This window comes from Pipistrellus hanaki (assembly GCF_964339955.1).
Source record: "Pipistrellus hanaki genome assembly, chromosome: 8".
Lineage (NCBI taxonomy): Eukaryota > Metazoa > Chordata > Mammalia > Chiroptera > Vespertilionidae > Pipistrellus > Pipistrellus hanaki.
Genome location: NC_140510.1, coordinates 76,969,794 through 76,989,369, shown reverse-complemented (window position 1 = coordinate 76,989,369; position 19,576 = coordinate 76,969,794). Strand labels below are relative to the sequence as shown.

Sequence of the window (19,576 nt, the reverse complement as noted above, 5' to 3'; positions counted from 1 at the left end):
TCGTTGTCCTGTTGATATTTGGCTCTGTTGACTAATGAGTTTGCCGACCGCTGCTCTAGGTCTTTGAACAACCTGAGACATTCTCCATTTCTGTAAGAACACATCTCAAAAGGATGTCTTCTTAAAGATTGCTCCATATGGCCCTAACTGGTTTGGCTAGTGGATAGAGTGTTGGCTTGCAGACTCAAGGATCCCAGGTTCGATTCCGGTCAAGGGCATGTACCTTGGTTGCAGGGAATGTTTAGGAGGCAGCTCATTGATGTTTCTCTCTCATTGATGTTTCTAACCCTCTATCCCTCTCCCTTCCTCTCTATAAAAAAATCAATAAAATACATTAAAAAAAAAAGATTACTCCATATGATTCCACAGGTTCTTGAAAAAAGTCTCTTACAGATGCACTTCACCAAGAAAGCTGGTTATACTGAGAAGCTGGGCAGCTCTTCTGAACATAAGAATGAATGAATGATTCTGAGATAAGATATTTCCAGACATCTCTTTACTTATTCAAGGGGCGATTTCCACAGCTTGCTATCGACCAATGCAATTATATAATTAGAGAATAATAGAATAATAAATTCCTCTGACTTTAGATTTGGTCTCCTCAGAGAATGCAACCAGTTGGAGGAACTAAGCAATTAAGCCTTTGTGTGAAGGAATCTGATCCATGCTTTTCTGGGAGAAGGTTTTGGTGGGGGGATGGCAGGGCAAGTGTAAGGATGTCAGAGGAGAGGGACGGGGGCCACCAAGAGGGAGAAGGGTGCAGGCTGGAAATGAACACCTGGTGCAAAGGACAGGCCTCCTTGGGGAAGGAGGAAGGCACGATGGCCCTCTCAGGAGTTGTGAAGCAGATGGTGATTATGGTGTGGGCCCAGGGCTTCATGTGAGACTACTATTGAGCTCACCTTCTTGTCTGCATTTGGCCAATGCCTATGAGGCACCCCAGCTCTCCTTTGATGCTCCCATCTCACGCCCATCTAGGTCCAAATGACTGTCTTCCTATTTTAGTACCAGCTGTCAGAACTGTCCTAGAGAAGCAACGAGGAAGCTTACATGAGCCCCTGAGGTCTTTGCGTCCCATTTCCCAGCTCCTTGGTGGCAGCAGGGAATTGCTGAGGGACAAAACAGTTCTTTAACAGCCTGTGCTAAAATAGAGTCTCAAACCAGCAGGCCGGCTGAGAACAGGACTCTGGTCAAGGCCACCTCCGGCTCAAAGCTTTCCCTGCACTCCCATCATTACAGGAGCTGGCTGCTCTCTAACAAGGCACAGAGAACGTAGTCCACATGTCCTACTAATGAGTCCTGCTGCCCGAGAAAAATTGCTGTGGTCAAAGGCCAAGACACGGCACACTGTCGTTCCAGCTCCGGATCAGAGCCTTTGCTTGTGGGTATGTTAGTTAATGATATTAAAAGGGTTCAATTTAAAAAAAAAAAAAGGGTTCAATTTTGCACAAGTATACACAGAAGGCAACACAAGGCTTGTGTGCATGGTGACATCTCTAGCTCACCCTCCCCGCGAGCTTATGCTGCTTCTCCCCCCACTCCCCTGAGCCATCCGGAGTATCTATCGAAGCCCCAGATTCAAGAGCCAGCAGTCCTGGATTTATGGCAGGTCCTGGAAGCCCACACAGCCCATATACGGCCATAGAAACGACCCATTATGCTCAGAGTCCCATTTTCATGACCCCTTTGTCTTAGTGCCTGGTAGAAACAGGGTAGTGCTCTTGGAAGAAACGGTGTTTGGAACTAACAGGTCCCTTGTTTTCTCTCCCATCTGCCACTCCTGCCTGGAGCCATTTGGGGCAAGTGGCTTTGCCTGCACATATAAACCTCCCACTAGAAAACAGCCTCATCGCCTGCTGTCTTTCCTCGGGTCACACCAGCCCGAACCTCCCTGAAGGAAGCTGGACGCCGCCTTTTAGCTCAAGGACTGGAGAATCTCGGTTGGCATGTAGACCTACTTGTGGCAGCTGGAACATTTTAGTCTGCAGCACAGTACTGTGCACTGACCTTAAAGGATGGTTTTACATGAATTTTTTAGTAGAAAACATAAATAAATAACAGCAAGGCATAGCACAGCCACTCTTTGAGTAAACCAAGTGGAACTCATTAATCACGAAGTACAGGCCTCTGCCTGCTGAACCCGGGAACAGAATTCACTCTTGGGCCACAGTTGCTACGGCTCCGGTGAGCTGCCACATGCAGCCAGGCCCACATTCTCTGCATATTGGAAGTGGTTTTTTTTTAAATCTTTGGGATTAAAATTCCCTTTGGCCAAAGCTACCCAAAGTCTTCTCTTGTAAGCACTCCGCCCACTTTAGAGAAAGGGAGACTGTCACAGAGATTATGTGGCTCGTGCAAGTGTGACCTGGGAGGCTCTCTGCTGTCCACGACCTTGCTGCCCTCTCAAATGGGGACAGGTCTATTTAAAAGGAAACCCGGAGCCATCTGAAGCATGTATGAAAATGAAATCAGGCACACAATGTAACCCAGACATGCTATTGGAGACAAACATGTATACAGAGTTCACTTAAAGGACGTTCACTGCAATGCTAACTAATAAAGAGGTAATATGCAAATTGACCATAATTCCAACACACAAGATGGCCGCCCCCATATGGACACAAGATGGCCGTCACAAGATGGCTGTCAGGGGAGGGCAGTTGTGGGCAAACAGGCCAGCAGGGGAGGGCAGTCAGGAGGGACCAGGCCTGCAGAGGAGGACAGTTGGAGGGGACCCACACCTATAGGAGAGGGCAGTTGTGGGGAGGACCAGGCCTGCAGGGGAGGGCAGTTGTGAGGGGGACCAGGCGTAGAAGAGGGCAGCTGGGAGTGACCAGAACTGCAAGGGAGAACAGTTAGGGGTGAACAGGCTGGCATAGGAGAGCAGTAGGGGCAATCGGGTCAGCAGGGGAGCAGTTAACTGTCAACCAGGCTGGCAGGGGAGTGATTAAGGGGTGATTAGGCTGGCAGGCAGAAATGGTTAGGGGCAATCAGACAGGCAGGCAGGCGAGCGGTTGGGAGCCAGCAGTCCTGGATTGTGAGAAGGATGTCTGACTGCCCATCGAGATTAGGCCTAAACGTGCAGTCAGACATCCCTTGAGGGGTTCCAGATTGGAGAGGGTGTAGGCTGGGCTGAGGGACACACACCCCTGTGCACTGGGTCTCTAGTATTGCTTATAATGGTAAAAAACAAATAAGGAGAAAACTGGACACAACCTGAATGCTCACCAATAGGGGAGCACTTAATAAACTATTATATTCTACAGCAGCTAGAGGGTGGGGTAAATTTGCCCATGTGAACTGATGTAACCTTGACACTTTGTTAAGTGAAGACAAGCAAGTTGTCCAACAAAGAGTGCAAATGCTATGCTACCATTTATGCAGAACAAAAACAAATCCCAACCAAACCAAACCACAGAATTGGGCATGAAGGTTTTTTGAACTCTTGAAGGTCAAACTGGGGGGAAAAAAACAAAACAAAACAAAACAAAACAAAAACCTCCCAAGAAATACTACTTTACCCAGAGAGAGGAGAAGGATTCTGGGTTTCCTGCCCACCCACTGGCCTTCGGGAAAGAATGGTTTCTGCTGGTTTGCCCGAGGTACATATTCTCCAAAAACAGCATTCCATGCTAAAAGGGGTTTTGCCCTTTGATGATCCCCCAAACCTTGCCTCTCTTCACTGCTTAGGTTTGGGGCCAAGCAGAGCTCCCCAGTTAGTACAAATGTGCTCTGGCCCAGGGCTGCGGCTTCATGCCTTCTGAGGGTGCCGGCTTCTGCTTACATCTAACCTCCAGACGCACCCCAGTGGGCGGAAGCTGTCAGGCTTCATTCATTCCTACACCCTCCCAGCTTTTAATTTACTTATATAAGGTGATGCCTCTCCCTGCCAACTGTAAGGCCATGAGCTGGCGTCCCCTCCCCTCCGTGTTTGCTGCTTGGATTTGTTGTGTGTTTTCTTTGGGCTTCCACTGGCGTGGATGAAAGGCAAACTACAGCTGTGAGAAGCCCAGTGATGTGCACCATTAGAGAGAAAATGAGCCGCGTGGACAGGCCTGAAGACTGGCTCAGGTGTGCAGCCCACCACGCAGACAAATCAAAGCTCAGCGATGAAGCCCTCTCCATCCACGACTACAGAAAGGCCATGATGTTGGTGCAAAACCACTGCAGAGTCGGGGAGGAGGGGCAGTAAACGGGCCGCGGCAGACCGGCGGGGTTTCGTTTACCCGGGCAGGAGGGCAGGTCTCGCTTCCACAGCAAAAACACTCATTGAAAGCATCATAAAGGGCCAGGTAGGAGCCCAAACAGGCCATACGGGGCCGTGGCATCTGGTATTTATGACCCATGGAAACACAATTTCTGCAACATTTATGCTTGAGCGTGGTCTGAAATAGCACACTGATTATAGTGCTGCGTGGACACCTAAGATCAGAGGCCTCACAGCCTTTCTCCTTTTGGGGCAGAGAAAGTTCCTCTAGAATGAGCTGTGGGGCTAGAACCAAGGCAGGAAGTGCAAGGATGGAATTCTCCAAGGGGGCTCCAAAAACAGCAATGCTAACGGAGCATGCACGGTGGCTCATTTAATTTAGTCTGGCAAATTTGGTCCCAGGCCAGCTCAGGAAAATGGTGGCTGAGCCTGGGTCTTTGCCTGAAAGAAATACTTTACTAATGGGGACAAATGGCTTTAAAAAGGAAAGCCAAATGTTACTCAGACAAAATGGGCAATCATGCCTGTCATTAGAGGAGCAAACGAGCCTCTCGCCATGGACAGTCTCCTCTGCTCCCTGCCCGGGACAGACGGGGACATCTGTGGAGCCATCTGTACTGTCAGAGCTGCCTCTGAGACCTGAAAACCAGGAGCCCGTTTCCTCTGGGCATCCCTGGGAGGTTTTATAAGAGGTTTTATAAGCTGTAAGAGCCTCTTTTCCTGGACCTAAGTTTAAAGAGGGAAAAAGGATTTGGGTGGAAATTGGGCCTCTTGGATATGTCCCTTTAAGACCCTGAATCATGGTTCTCAGACCCCTGAGGAAGGCTCCCGGGTTGAAGAAATGCTCCACCAATAGGGGGTGGTGGAAAAATCCTTCCACAACCTCTTTTTGACCACATTCTAGAAACATTCAACAACGGGGAGGTTGCAATTCCTAGATTTTTTTTTCCCCCGAATCCCACCATGATTGAAATATCCTGGTGAAATATCCCAGCGAACAAAACAGCAGAACGACCAGAACAATCAGAGATCAGAAGACCATGGTCCGTCATCCTTGCTGGCAGCGCCCCCAGTGAGTGGTTAGGGGTGATCAGGGAGGCAGGCAGAGTGGTTAAGGGGGATCAGGGAGGCAGAGGAGGTTAGAGGCAATCAGGGAGGCAGGCAGAGTGTTTAGGGGCAATCAGGCAGGCAGGCAGAGGCAGTTAGGGATGATCAATCAGGCAGGCGAGTGGATAGGGGCCATCAGTCAAGCAGATGAGAGGTCGGAGGCAGGCAGGCAGGCAAGCTGTTAGGGGCCAGCAGTCCCGATTACAAGAGATGTCTAACTGCTGGTTCAGGCCCAATCCTGTGGATTTTGAGAGGGTGCAGCCCTGGTATGAATTTCATGCACCAGGCCTCTAGTTTTATATAACTAATCACTGACAACCCAAAGAGGAGAACCAAAGAAAAATGCCTGTCAACGACATGGCTTTTGAAATAAGTCCCCCCAATCCCTCTCCTAAAAGTTTTAAAGGAATGTCCCTTCCATAAGAGTTCAGGACCACAGTAATTTATCATTATCTTCATGACTTGCTCCAAAATGAAGTCAGGAATATCTCTGAGCCTCGAATATGCTACAAGTTTCCATTTTGTCTGCAATAGTGCTCAGAAATGGGAGCTCCCCCTTGCTCTGGAAATAATAATTAGGTAGGCGAGGCCCAAGACACCGCCTTTTCATAGAGTCGAGTACACCTTTTGGCCTCCCTGGTCCCATTACTCCTGGGGCCCTTTGAAAAATAGAGTCCAGTCTCCAGGGGTTTTCCATCAAGAGAAATTTTGTGGAAATCACATCGAACAATTTAGCACTTAGCAACTTTTGCAAAATCCCACACCAATCATAAAAGTTAGCTCAGCTGCACAAATTGGATAAATTTCTAACAAGCAGTAATAAAACTAAAGGGAAGGGAAGCTGGCATTCATCCTCAAGGAGCAAACCCACCCACCGCCCACAGCAATGCCCTGCAGCTCAGAAGACAGACAACCTGTAGGCTCTGAGAACATCAATCTGTTCAAAGCCTACATTTCCACTTTGTTCTCATGGACAAAAGGGAAGGAAAAAAAAAAAAAAAACCCAGATGTTTGTATAAAAAATATTATCATTTTATTACATTCCACAACAATACATTTTCAAATAGTTTCCAATGTCCACAAGTGATTTCGACACACAGGCAACTGAGCAATGCAAGAGTTGTCACAGCTATAGGGAGAGGGGATCAGAACAGGAAGTTAAAATGTTTATGTTTTCTTGTTTTGTTTTCTTGTTGTTCTTTGGTAACTTTCGATTATTTAGGTGTTTGCTTGCCTGCAAGTTCCATTTTCAAGACAGGGTCCTTTTAGAGATGGGGTATCAACCTCAGAAACATTAATTTCCTGTCCTAATCTGGCTTTAATCCCTCAATGGTAGGACAACGGAAAGGACAGTTTTACTTTATTTTAAGCATCCTGTTTGGTTAATGGCAATGATATGATTTTTTTTTTTTTCCTGCCTTTGCCAGCAATTAGGGGACAGCAATGGCAGCACAATGTCAAGGAAGGGATTTTCACCCGGCGATCAGGGCTTCCTTCCTGGGTCTGTTGATATGAAACCTCTACTAAGGCAAAAACTTTAGCAGCCCGAGCGAGACCTTCAATCCATTCATTCACTCGTTTATATTTTCTTAGTTGCTATTACCTCCTTGTCTTCTTTGAAGCAACTCTAAACACATGCACGCATGCAGTCACCTGCCCAATCTATTTTTCTTAGGCGAGAGCAACCCTCCCTCCCTCTATGAAATGCAGAATTTTGCTTTTTAAAGCTGCAAGGCATGATTTCGTAGAAGAGCTGCCCTTTTAGCATAGTACCTGGGTAATACTATGAAAGTTGCTGGGGCTGAGAGAGGAGAGAGAGAGAGAGAGAGAGAGAGAGAGAGAGAGAGAGAGAGGATGGAATGACAACCCCAGCTGAAGTGCATCATGGGATTCACAAAGATTTGAGCAGCCTCATATCCTCAACTATGGCATGTACGTAATGATGATGCCACCACATGGGGCATCCGATAAAGATACAGCAAGTTCACAAAGGTTGTTGTCTTCGTTTAAAGAAGGGAAATCCTCAAGGGTATATGGTAACTCAAGACCGTTGCTACACTGGCTGGATTCTCCAGGTGTAATTTCCTGACACAGCTCCAGGGAGCTCCAACAGGGGTGCCGATCGTTCCCAGGGAATGCCTGGCCTCACCTGCAGTCGGGTGTGGACACCTGCGAGACAGGCCCTTAGTGACCAGCATGGAAGTCATCACAGGGTGCCCTGGCTCCGGCCCCTCCCCCTCCCCCTGCTTCTCCCCGCAGTCTTCGGCTGGGCTAGGATTCTTCTTGAAATCTCAAGGTGGCTCACCTTCGAGCCTTTCATCTTTCCTTTTCTTGGCAGGGCTGCTGTGGCTGAGACAGAGCCGCCCTTTGAAATAGAATAGGAGTGGGAGAGCACCACTCTTTCAGAAGGATGAAACAAACCAGATGCTGAAGTGAGTGTGCGCTAGAGGGAGTGATGGGGATACTCTGAAAGAATGTCGAAAAAGTCTCTCCCTGCCAAGCAGCCAAAAATAAAAATAAAAAGATCTATCCTTAGCATTTTGTTCTCAGAAGGTACCTGAAGCTTTGAGCCCAGGCCACCTTCTTCGGAGAGGAAGCTATACCGCCCCCAGGGGATTCCTAGCAGAAAGGTGAGAAATAAACACCAAGGCGGAGCCCCAGTACACTGGGAACCTCTTTAAAATGCTCGATTTCTATCAATGAAACTGACTTCATTATTGAATCTATCCTTTGTACACTATCTTTAGGCCGTTTATCTCCAACATCCCTTTCCCTGTTGCTTAGAGGACACATGAGCAGCAACGGATTTATCTTCATCACACCTTCCCCTGCCCATGAGGCCACATCTGGAAATGCTGGGCCGGCTGAGGAGGGTGGACTTGCCAGATGCGTTAAGGGGTAGCACATTGGTACATTTAAAAAGTGATTACTCTTTATTCTCTCACCACATTCAAATAAGTCAGGTGGACAGCCTTATATATTAGTGGCTGTAGGTTCAGGCACACATCAACACCATGAAAGAAAGCAAGTGATCCCTTTCCCCCATATTTTACAAGCGCTGCTATTACAGTGGCCGATATAATACCAAGGGATGTGGTTCGTAACCGTCTTACTCAACTCCCCTTAAGGTTGGGCACAAGGATCCCTCTCTGGCGAGGAGACTTAAAGAGAACATTTCAGTCCCTCCCTCTTCCGCCTTCTCTCCTGCTGTCAACAAGCTACGACTGCTTTCCCTACATCGGTCTCAGGTCGGTCATTCGCTATGACTTACTCCAAGATTGGACTTAACTGATAACAGCGAAACATTCATTATGAGCTTCTCTTTGTAAGGCAACATGAGACAGATCTGCTTCAGGGCCGGAAGCCGAGGTGGTTCCACTCGCACCCAATGGCTGTTGTCTCGTGACTTCAAAGACACCAGGAGACACGACAGGGGGTCATGTCTGAGTGCACAGGGAACCTTCCTCTCGGGGCAAGGGTGGGGGGACGGGGTTTTGGGTTGGGGATGGGAGAGGCCACATTTGGGTCCATGTGGCCTCAAGGTTTCTTAGGTGCCCGGAGATGACAATGGTAGCCAACAGAAAGCCAGCCAGAGCTAGATAAGGCAACAAAAAGCTTCAACCTCTTCTCCAAGTAAACAAAACTAGGACAGTATATTATTTTCTTGTCAAATGTACCCCCCCACTGGAGAAGTAACACAATAGTTAAAGGGGGCCCTCTCTCCACACACCCACACACTCCCCACCCCACCCCGACAATGAACCGGTCTCTCTCACACCCACGCACACGCAGAGCTACTCACACGCGCAGAATGTATGCTATGTACAAACACAGATCCAGGGCCCCCTCCGGTCCGCCGGGAGGGGGAGGGGGTAAGGCAAGGGGACGTCAGGGGACCAGTCTCTGGAAGAAACCAGCTGAGCCTTGAGCTGTGAAGTGCTTAGGGATGTATCTCTTCTCCAGTCCAAGATGCAACATTAGAGTTGGGTTGGGTTGGTCGGTGGGTTGGATTGGAATCAACAAAAGGACAAAAAGAAAAAAAAGGAAAACAAAAAAAAAAAGAACTGAAGAATAATGGTCGGGATGGATAAGAGTGCACAGGGTTTGGGCCCCAAGAGAGAGATGTCTGAGGGTTCACACAGAGACTAGGCGAGGAGGAAAAAGTGCAAAAATCGAGGCAACGTGTCTGCAGTCTTTCTTGTTTGTTTTGGGTGCTGTCCTTGCTTCGGCCTCAGCAGTGCGAGGGGCGGTCTTGCTCTAGCTTAATGGTTAGGGTGGGCTCCACCGCCAGAGGGGCCCCGTTGGTGTAGTGGGAGGTTTTGTAGGTGATGGAGTGATCGGTCTTCTTGGCCGCATAGCGGAACCGGTGGTAGTGGAGCACCAGGGCCAGCGCGACGGAGACCAGCACCAGCACGGCACCCCCGGCGGCCATAACGTAATACCAGTAGGCTGGGATGGGCTGCACGGGCACCGTGTCCACTGTGGGCTCGCTCCCTGGTAGGAGGGTGCCCCCTGGTGGAGAGACACAGAAGAGTGTTGCTAGGCTGAGAGCATGCAGACTAATAAAAAAATTAATTAAAAAAAAAAAAAAAAAAGGAAACACACACATGCTTTGGAGTGGATAGGGAAGGGGACAGGGGAATAAGATGACACCAAGTATCTAGTTCGTAACAAGTACTTCTATTCACAACCTTCGAGGTACGTCCTGTCAGACCCATTGTACAGATGAGGAGATAGAGGCTCAGAGAGGTTAAACCAACAGTGGTTATGCAGCAAGTAGGTAGTAAGTTCGGGATTCAACCAAGATCTGTATGGTTAGAAAGCTCTTCTCTTCCTTCTGTTCCATCACAATTACGCTATAATACATAGAAGCGGTATAATTTACACACACACACACACACACACACACACATGCATGCACGCACACATAAATGATGTTGATATGACTTCTGGGATTCCGTAAGGCTGGTTCCCTGAATGGGTGGAAATACAGTATTTGGTCTGGCTGGCTAGCATTTTCAAACAACGTATTAATTAGGCTGGCTCGACTTGAAGGTAAATTCCACTTTGGATTGCCAAGGCTCCCATGCCCACTGAAATCAGCCTGGTCTTGTCTAAACAGGCCAATTACCACTGTCAAGCAATGACTAACGATTCATTTTTTTTTAATTGCATAGAGGATTTTAAAATCTGATTGGAAGGATGTTGCAACAACAACAAAAAAAATGTGGCCACAAAACGATGGTGGGTGTGTGAGAGCGAGAGTGAGTGAGAGCTAAGGGAGGGAGATCATTCTTCATCACAGAGAAGACAGGGGAGGGAAGAGAAGCTAGCAGAGGATTTAGAAGGCAACCGCATTTGCTGGCTGGCCTCTGGTTGCCATGGAGATGATGTAGTAGATTTAAGCCCAGGGTAACTCTGGGGAATGACTGGCTGCAGTCCCACTTGATGCAAAACAGTACTACAACGTGTTTCTCCCGGAGATTTACATCAGATGAGGATCTGGCCCGGGATGGGACTAGGAGCTTCAGAGCCTGCCAAAACCAGACATGATCTTTACTTCTGAAAAATGATATATGCCTAACCTATGAAAGTGCTTCCCTAGCTGCTTGCATCAGATGCCAGTGGGTAGAAGGAGGAATCTTCTCTATCTATGGGCTACCCAGTGGGGGGCCGCGGCCATGCTGGGGCCTTCTCCATGCCTCGCTGATCCTACTCTGTGGGTGTTTCTCTGCTCGACACAGACAGAGCTCACTTGTAGTTTCAGGCCTCCCCCGTGAGACCCAGAGCTCCTCAACCAGGCGAAGAATGAGTTTCTCATCTTGGTTTCTACCCGGGGACGCACAGAGAAGGACCCAGAAAATGCTCGTGGTTAAAAGACTGAACAGAGGCAAAGGGCTTCTATTGCCGAGTCTGTGCTCGCCCACGCCTGCAGCCCAAACACCAGAACTCCCCTCTTTGATTGGGGATCGCCGAGGGGCGGGTCAGACCGTCTGCTCTCTGCTCAGAAGTGGCAGGAAAAGGAGAACCTGTTTCTTGGACAATATTTCAGAGCCTGTCCACCTCCTCAGATCTTCATGTGGCTCCCTCTAGTCCTCGGGTCCCTTCTACCATGGGGCAGGGCTCCTCGCTGTCCCTCAGGCTGTCACAAGTGCCACAGGATCGGAGGAGCTCTGACAAGGATGCATCACACAGCACACGCCCTGGCAGCCGTGTCCACACACACAGCCCCGGGGGTGGAAAGGGCCCCAGAATCCCAGGATGCCCTCTCCATGCCCCTGCCTACACGGCCTTCTTCATCATCATCATCGTCTGGTCTGTGTTTCTCGCCATTTTATCTTCTTTTTAAAAAATATATATTTTATTGATTTTTTACAGAGAGGAAGGGAGAGGGATAGAGAGCTAGAAACAACCAGCTGCCTCCTGCATACCCTCTACTGGGGATGTGCCCGCAACCAAGGTACATGCCCCGGAATGGAATCGAACCTGGGACCTTTCAGTCCACAGACCGATGCTCTATCCATTGAGCCAAACCAGTTTCGGATGCCATTTTATCTTTTAATAATTTCTTCACTGTAGCTGAGAAGGTGCCTCCCCCCTCCCCCCTTGACCATCTTAAAAATGATGCATAGAAACAGAAAAGGAAAGCAAGGGCTGAAAAGAGCGCCTTGAAGTGGCCAGCTCTCGAGTAACATCGGACTGGTGTCAACTCGTTATTCAGGACACCAGCGTCCCCGCTGCCTGGCAACCATCCCGGTTTTCCTGCGGGCTGAGGAACAACAAAGTGCGCAGGGGCGGCCCCAAGTTCCTCGGCCCCCAAAGGGCGTCCTGGGTTTGCCTCTGATTTCGATTTTGCTGCTCAGTGAGGGCTGGTACCTAATGAGATGCCAGCTCACCTGCGAGAGGACAGGCAGGCCACACATCTGCAGGGATTAACTCCCCACGGGGAGCACCTGACCAGACCACAAAGGCAGGAGCACAAATTTCTGTCTAGCGGAAAACGGTCACCACTGCCCACATTCCCTCCATCACCACCTAATCTCAGTTCAAGGGTTTTTGCTTTCCACCCGCCAAGATCCTGGCTTTCCACCTTAAATGTACAATCCAGGGCTCAGAGTGCTGGGGCCGAGGAGGGATGTGGCAGCCTTAGTGCTACCCCTTGACGCGTTTCTTACGATAGAGACAAAGCCAGGCACACAGGGGCGGATCTAGGGCGCCCCCTGGAGGAAGGTAGAATCACAACACGTGGTGTACACAGAATCAGAGATGAACCCCTGGCCTCAGCGCTCTCTCTGCTTAGGAAGACAATCTCCACTTTGGGTCTAAGGCCCTATTCCCTTTGCAAGTAAGATCCTCCTCCCCCAAATGTTGATCGACCTGTAGGAAGTTTGGGTGACCAAAGCCATGTCGGGGACACTGAATTGGTTATTGAAACATTTTCCTTCGACACTGGTTTGGAGAGATGAGGAACCATGCTCCATGGCTTTGTGCTTTTAATGTGAAGCGAGTTAGGAAAGAGAAGAGACACCTCCTAACCCTCCCCTCATCTCCCACAGGCCATCTTGGGGCGACCTGCAGTTGGGGGCCAGGGTTGCTCAGAATGTCCTCCAGCTAAAGGGACTCCACTCCCCCAGGCGGGAGGATGGCTGGTTTGAGTTTGGCTCTGTGGGCGCTATGCTGACGAGGCTGCCGTTTGCCAGAAAAGATCAATAGGGTTAATGTGCCTTGCCTTCCCCGACCACAGCAGCAACCCCACAGACATCAGAGCAGCAGAGGGATGCACGGATGGGGGATGTGCTCTGGACTAAATGCAGATGCCCCGGGACGTGATAATGACCCGCCGGCACTTCATCGGACCGTTATTCCTGGGAAGTGCCGTGGAGTCTGCGCGTTCACACTGCAGTAAAGGTGCCCCACCTGGTAGAGCCAGGCAGACCCTCCCGGCACCAGGTGCCAAGGCTGGTGCGTGGCTGGGCCGCCGCTTTACAACAAAGACGCCTGGGCCTGGTCCCCAGGGTGGGAGGAAAGAGCGCAGGTGCGGCTCCAGCCCCGCCTAGAGCTGGTCAGGTGCTGACCTATCGCCCCCTCTGGCTGCTCCCACTTCTACTGCTTACTCACGTGCGTCTGTTTCCCCAATTGGAAAATCAACACCTGAACTATTTTTTATTAACCGCGCCCCCCCCCCCCCCCCCATTCTCCACAGAGTTGTCTCCTTCTGTGAGATAATGAGAAACATGTTTAAAGAGGCAGTAATTGCAAATGTATTTGACAGGCTGAACAGGCCCTCATCGGTAGAGGCTCTGAGCCGCCGGGAGAGGGGGTGACATGAACGCACAGCGTTTGGATTTGGAGAAACAATAAATGCAAAGAAGCCACGAGTGGGAGGGAGATTAGGGAGAACGGTTACAGTGCGTGGTGCCCCTGCCGGGCAGAGAGGTATTTAACTGGGAAACTTGACCAGGACAGCAGCAACACAGAGTAGTCGGCAAACTGTGGCTCACGAGCCCCATGTGGCTCTTTGGCCCCTTGAGTGTGGCTCTTCCACAAAATACCACGGCCTGGGCGAATTTATTTTGAAGAAGTGGCGTTAGAAGAAGTTTAACTTTAAAAAATGTGGCTCTCCAAAGGAATTTCAGTTGTTGCACTGTTGATATGTGGTTCTGCTGACTAATGAGTTTGCCGACCACTGGCCTGGGCTGTGGGCTTCGTGAGAATGATCCCGGTGACTTCTCCTGACTCTCAGACAGGAGGCCTGAGCATCTGGGAGTGTAAGTGATGTGCTCCTGCTTTCCCCTGGAGGAGAACGGAGGAGGAGGGCAGAGTGGCACAGTGAAATCCTAGAGATGCCACCGGCCAGAGGCAGGACCCGGCCCACCCCGATGCTGACACTGCACACTTCGGACAGGGTCCCCTCGTCCGTGCCCACACTGCTCTCTGTGCTACAGGCCGGGGCTGAGCACCGAGTCTCCTAGCGCCCCAGTCACTGTTCTGCCCGCACCCTGTCATGGACAGGACACGGCCCCTCCCTCCCACCGCCTGCCTCTGTCGGGACCTGTCTGAGGACCGTCCCCGCCAGGCGGGTCCTCACTGAGTCACAGCGAAGTTTACGGCCGTCCTCCCGGACCCGGGGGCCCAGGCTTCCTAAAGCAATGTTTTGAAAGACAACAGCGGTGAATCGTCTCAGAACGGGAAAAAAGGCTCGATGCACGCACTGCGGGGGCCTGGCCTGTCTGGGCAGTCCTTTTGGATAGGCTGAAAACGCTAGTGAAGTGTCGGTGAAGGCGTATGGCAGATAAAAGGCTTATTTAATTTGGGAGATTAAACAAGCCAAAAAAAAAAAAAAAAAAAAAAGTTGGCTCCTCCAGAGACGTTTACAGAAGATAGTGGAAGAATGTGGTGTGTTTGGAAAGAGAAAGGAGAAGCATGAAATACCCCTGAGAGATGGCTCTTGGGATTTGCCTCTTGAGCAGGGCACGGAGGGTCAGCGGAGGGTTTGTGCCGAGCTGGCAGACACTACGCGGACCCCCATCTATCCAAAATGTTCTTGTTTTTTTTTCTTTACATAGGATATGGACTTATGTAAAAAGAGCCTTCTAGGTTGCTGTTCTAATTTTGCTTAAAAACTTAAAACCCATGCTCAGTGGGTGAATGTAGACAAAAATAAATAAATAAATAAATAAATAAATAAATAAATAAATAAATTAAAAAGCCTGTAAAATTTGCATAAAGATGCAAAGCGCTAAAGATATTTTTGTTTTCTTCCCTCTTTTAACAAAACCACCTGAACCGCACCCTGTACTAGAGCTGCTTGGATAAAAGCTGTATTAATTGCATCAAAAAATAACTAAGTACAGTGCCTCTGCATTCAGATCTGTGGTTGGCTGGTTGAAGTCTCGGGCACATCTTGTCCCTTCGGGCACTCATGTGACTGTCCTTTCTGTACATGGAGAGAGGAAAAGTCCAAGGAAAAATGCCCCCCCCCCCCCCCCCCCAGGAGAGGCAGCCGCTGGCCCCTGCTTAGCTGGCAGGTGAACCTGCAGGAGGGGGTGCACCAGCCTCGGGCAGAAGAGGCAACATGCACCAGCGACCCACAGAGAACGCCCCTGTGTCCCCTCTGGCAGGTGCAGAGCAGGCAGTCCCAGTACACACATCTGAGCTCCAGGCCCCTAGGCTGCATCTGGCAGCGGAGCCGGAGGGCGGGGAGCCACACAGCACAGCTGCCTGTCCGGGCCCTGGCCGGGCTGAGGAGCACTTCTCCGCCTTTCACCGGAGGATTACGTGCATGAACACCATTCACCCTCCCCGGGTCTCAGAGGTGCGCCCGGCAGAGAGAGCAGCGGGAGAAGAAGCCTGGGAGAGTGGGAAGTGGAGGCCAGCCCTGAGTCCTGTGCCCCGGGATGGGGGCCATGGGCAAGGTCTCTGGGACGCAGCCAACAGGGGAGGAGAGTGGGGACGGGAAGGGAGAGATGGGCCTTAAAACATGAGGCTTAGTCACCCCCCCCCCCCCCCCCGCCGGCTCTGTCTCTACTCCCAATGGCTCTCTCCCCTCCCTGCCCATGAGAAATGCCCCAGGTGTTCACTTTCTGCTGGTTTTACCCGGAGAAAACTTGTGAGGACTGCAGAAGGTGGAACCCAAGAGATTGGGCCCTAGGACCCTCAGACCTGGTCTGAGACATGCAATGTGGGTGCCATAGGGAGCATTCAGGTCTTTCACAGGAGATACGGATGCGCCTTGTAGCACCGTCAGTGGTGGACACCCTTCCCTGACAGCCACTGCTCACAAGGGCGCCCAGCCCGGGAGGTCCCCGGGTCTCTCTCGGGGAGGGTCCCAGACCCAGGCCCCGGGGTCCCGTGTCCTTCCAAGCCCACAGCCTCCAGCGTGAGCCAGGACTCCCGCCTCCACGGTGAGCTGCTAACAACGGTCACCTGAGCAACCACCACAGAACGCTGATTGTGGGCTTTATATATATATTTACTGGCTTCTTTATCATTCTTTTTCCTTTTGTTGAAAAAAGAAAGGGTTGGTGAAGAGGAAACAATCCATCACCTTAATTACACCACTCCCCCCCCCCCCCCCCCCCCGCCCTTCTTTACACCCAGTTTTTCATTTGTTAAAGCTCAAATTCTAGAAAAAGATACGACGGCAGGGTGTGTATAGCCAGTGGTTAAAAAAGGAAAGAGAGAAAGAAAAGAAAAAAAACACAACAATAACACACACACACACCCCCAGCTACATTGTTTAAAACGTGACTCATATCAAGAGCAAAGAAGTCTTTCTAAAAATCACGTGACAGCCTGGCTGGTTCCCTCTCTCTCCTTGTCCCTCCTCCACACGTTTCTCTTTCTTCCCGTGGCGTGTCCCTCCTCATTACTGACTCACACCCTGCCGCACGGTGACAGCGTACACACTGAGTGGAAAGCACAAGGCGATTTATAGAAAAAGAACAATGTTTCATGGCAAGAAGCGAGTCGGAGGCGGAAAATGAAAACAGGCTTCAAACTAGGAAAGATCAAGAATAGCTAATAAGCCCGGGTCCAGAGGCCACTTTGATTGCATTTCCTTCAAGATCTACCCAGTACATTGGCCTCTCCCATGAAGAATGAGAATGTGGCTGCCTCCTGGTTAATTTAGAACGGGAGAGAAAAACAACCTACATTCAAGAAAACCTGCCAACAATGTGAATGCCTGCTCTTAGCCGTGCTTTCCATCCACTTTCCACGGCCTGCCTGCCCCGGCCCGGTTCTCTCTCTCTCAGGGCGAAGGCTGATTCATCCCCAGGACCTGTGCCCCCACCGGGTCTGCCTCTGCCTGGGCCAGGAGAGGGGCCGGATGACGATGGGGCAAACACCCTCTTTCCTCTCCCAAAGCGAAAGCGTTGCCCGAATCCGAGCTGCATACCGAGGCGCCCTGGGCCCCCGCCCCAAAGAAGGCTCTGGCCCTGGGCTCACTGGCTACCAGTTCAGAGCTCCGTGTCCGCCTTGTCAATGGGATTGTCACGACCCATTCTCAATTCTGGTCCTGCTCTCGGCCAGAGGAACAGAGTCTCTGCTCCCAGAGGTGTGGTGTCTTCCCTCCAAAGATGCTCTTTATGTCCCAAGACAGCAGCCATGGGCCAGCCCATGCCACCCGCGTCTGCCTTTGTTCAACCCCTAAACCAGCCCGTCGGGAGCGCTGGGAATTCCTGCCTTCCAGTCACTGAGATCTGTGCTTATTTTTGCTAATTGAGCACCGTGGCTCAGATGAGATTTTATTTATCTACTAGTGGTCTGGTGCATGAAATTCGTGCATGGGGGCGGGGGGGAGGGGTAAGGGTGTCCCTTAGCCCGGCCTGCACCCTCTCCAATCTGGGACCCCTCAGGGATATCCAACTGCTGGTTTAGACCTGACATCCCTCTCGCAATCCAGGGCCTTTGGCTGCTAACCACACACCTTTCTGTCTGCCTGCCTAATACCCCCAACTGCCCTCCCCTGCTGGCCTGATCACCCCTCAACCCCCATCACCTCAACCACCATCACCATGACTTTGTCCAGAAGATGGCCAGTCAACCTGGTCTCGTGCGCATATTACCCTTTCATTAGTATACATTTTTTTTACATGGGAACATGACCGGACTGTGAAGCTCCCTGGTAAGCACAGCCTCAAGGAGCCCACATGTGCCTGGCTTGTTTATTCTCCTACGGAAGCCAAGCTCTCCGCTGGGGCCTGTCAGTCCCGGACCCGGATCCAGGCCTGCGCACAGAGCACTGTCCCGGCAGTGGCTGGATGCCTTTCCCCAGCCTCCCTGGGAGCTTCCAGTCTCAACAGCCAACGAGAGTCCAAGGAAGCTACAGAAGCAGGTTCCACGCCCAGCACCAACTTTACCTTGGGTCCTGAAGGTGAGACCGTGAACTCAACCGCACCCAAGCCCACCGGGAGAGAATTCCTTCCCGCACTTAGATTCGCATCTCACATCCAAAAAGCACCAACACAAGCACGAGAGTACCCTCAATACTTCACAATGTGCAATGGGGGTGGGGGTGGGGTGGGGAAGGGGCTCAGGGGCAACGGAGGTGAGAAAGAAAGAGAAGACGGCATGTGTGGGTCTGTCATTCCCTGTTCACCCCGCCCCCACTCCGTCTTAAGGCTCGGGGGGGGGGGGGGGGGGGGGGAATGAGTGGCAAATTAGGCGAGCTGATTTCCAGCCAGAGAGCGCATCTAGGTGACAACCCGGGAATTCATCTCTTTGCAGCCACGAGCTGGACAGATTAATGGGAGTGAAGATAATGAGTCTAGACTCAGATAGAAAACTGACTTCCCTTATCTCAGAAGTGCTGTCACCTACGGGGCGAGGGCCAGCCAGTACAAACAGGGCCCGGCAACCCTCACGCTGCCTGCAGAGAGCAGGTTCTGGGAAACTCATCCTGAGATGTGGGCGAGGGCCTCTGAGGGTGCGTCTACACCAGGCCCGGAACTGGAGTGCTTCGAGCGGCTTCTAAATGCTTAGCACTGGGACCTGGAGGCGGGGGGGGGGGGGGGGGGGGACGGGGACTTGAGCAGCGCCAGCGAACTGGATTGCAAAGAGCCCAACATGTGGGGCCCGCCGCGTTATAAAAGCCCAGGCGTAAAGGATGAGAATGCTGCTGTCTCCTGGTCAATCCCCTCCAAAAGTCTTCTCTCTTTGATCCCCTCTTATGTACTTTATCAGGGAGAAAATGTCCGTCTCTGTGTTCCAAACTAATTTAAGTGCTCACATTCCCGCCATCAAATGTGCCTTCCGATTCCCCTCATTAGACGCCAGCTCCTCAGTTCTGCAGCTTCTCCTCTTTAGGCTGGATAGTCCCTCCTCGTGCCCCTCCTCGAACTGTCCTCCCGCACCGCACTGCCTGCCTCTGTCACTCACCGGAGGTTAATTGAGAACGCTGCCTGGGCACCCTGGAGCTGGGACTGGGAAGAACCTGTCTCTGGGCTAACATAAATCATTGCCACATCATTTCACTGCTAATTCACTCCCGATTTTTTTTTGTGATTGTTGCTCAGTCTGTTCAGAGCTTCTCTTTTCTCACCACTCACGCCTGTTCTGCCTCACTGCTCCCCACCGGACAATGCGAGGCTGAAAGGTTTATCTGTAACCTATTTGTCTCTATTATAGGCTCCTAAACTTTAATTAAACAGGAGACAGTGAGGATCTCAATCCCCGCTTCCCCGCTTCTCCAGGCGTGGCTGGCGCCATCTAGCGGCGGGAAGGTGTGGCATCTATGGTCTCTTAAGAGACTTGTTACAC

General features: G+C 51.0%; 1 protein-coding gene across 5 annotated transcripts in view; it reads right to left on the bottom strand.

The window, feature by feature from the left end:
* NRP2 (neuropilin 2) overlaps positions 1-19,576 on the bottom strand; it is a 120,105-nt gene that overhangs the window by 12,530 nt on the left and 87,999 nt on the right. For 2 of the 5 annotated variants that reach the window (XM_084892186.1, XM_084892187.1), the window contains exon 16: positions 6,331-9,826. The exons of the other annotated variants lie outside the window; for them this stretch is intronic. In XM_084892186.1, coding sequence (XP_084748312.1) covers positions 9,546-9,826 — 281 coding nt within the window. In that variant the 3' untranslated portion in view covers positions 6,331-9,545. Of the gene's footprint in view, positions 1-6,330; positions 9,827-19,576 lie in introns of those variants that run through there. 5 annotated transcript variants of the gene reach the window in all.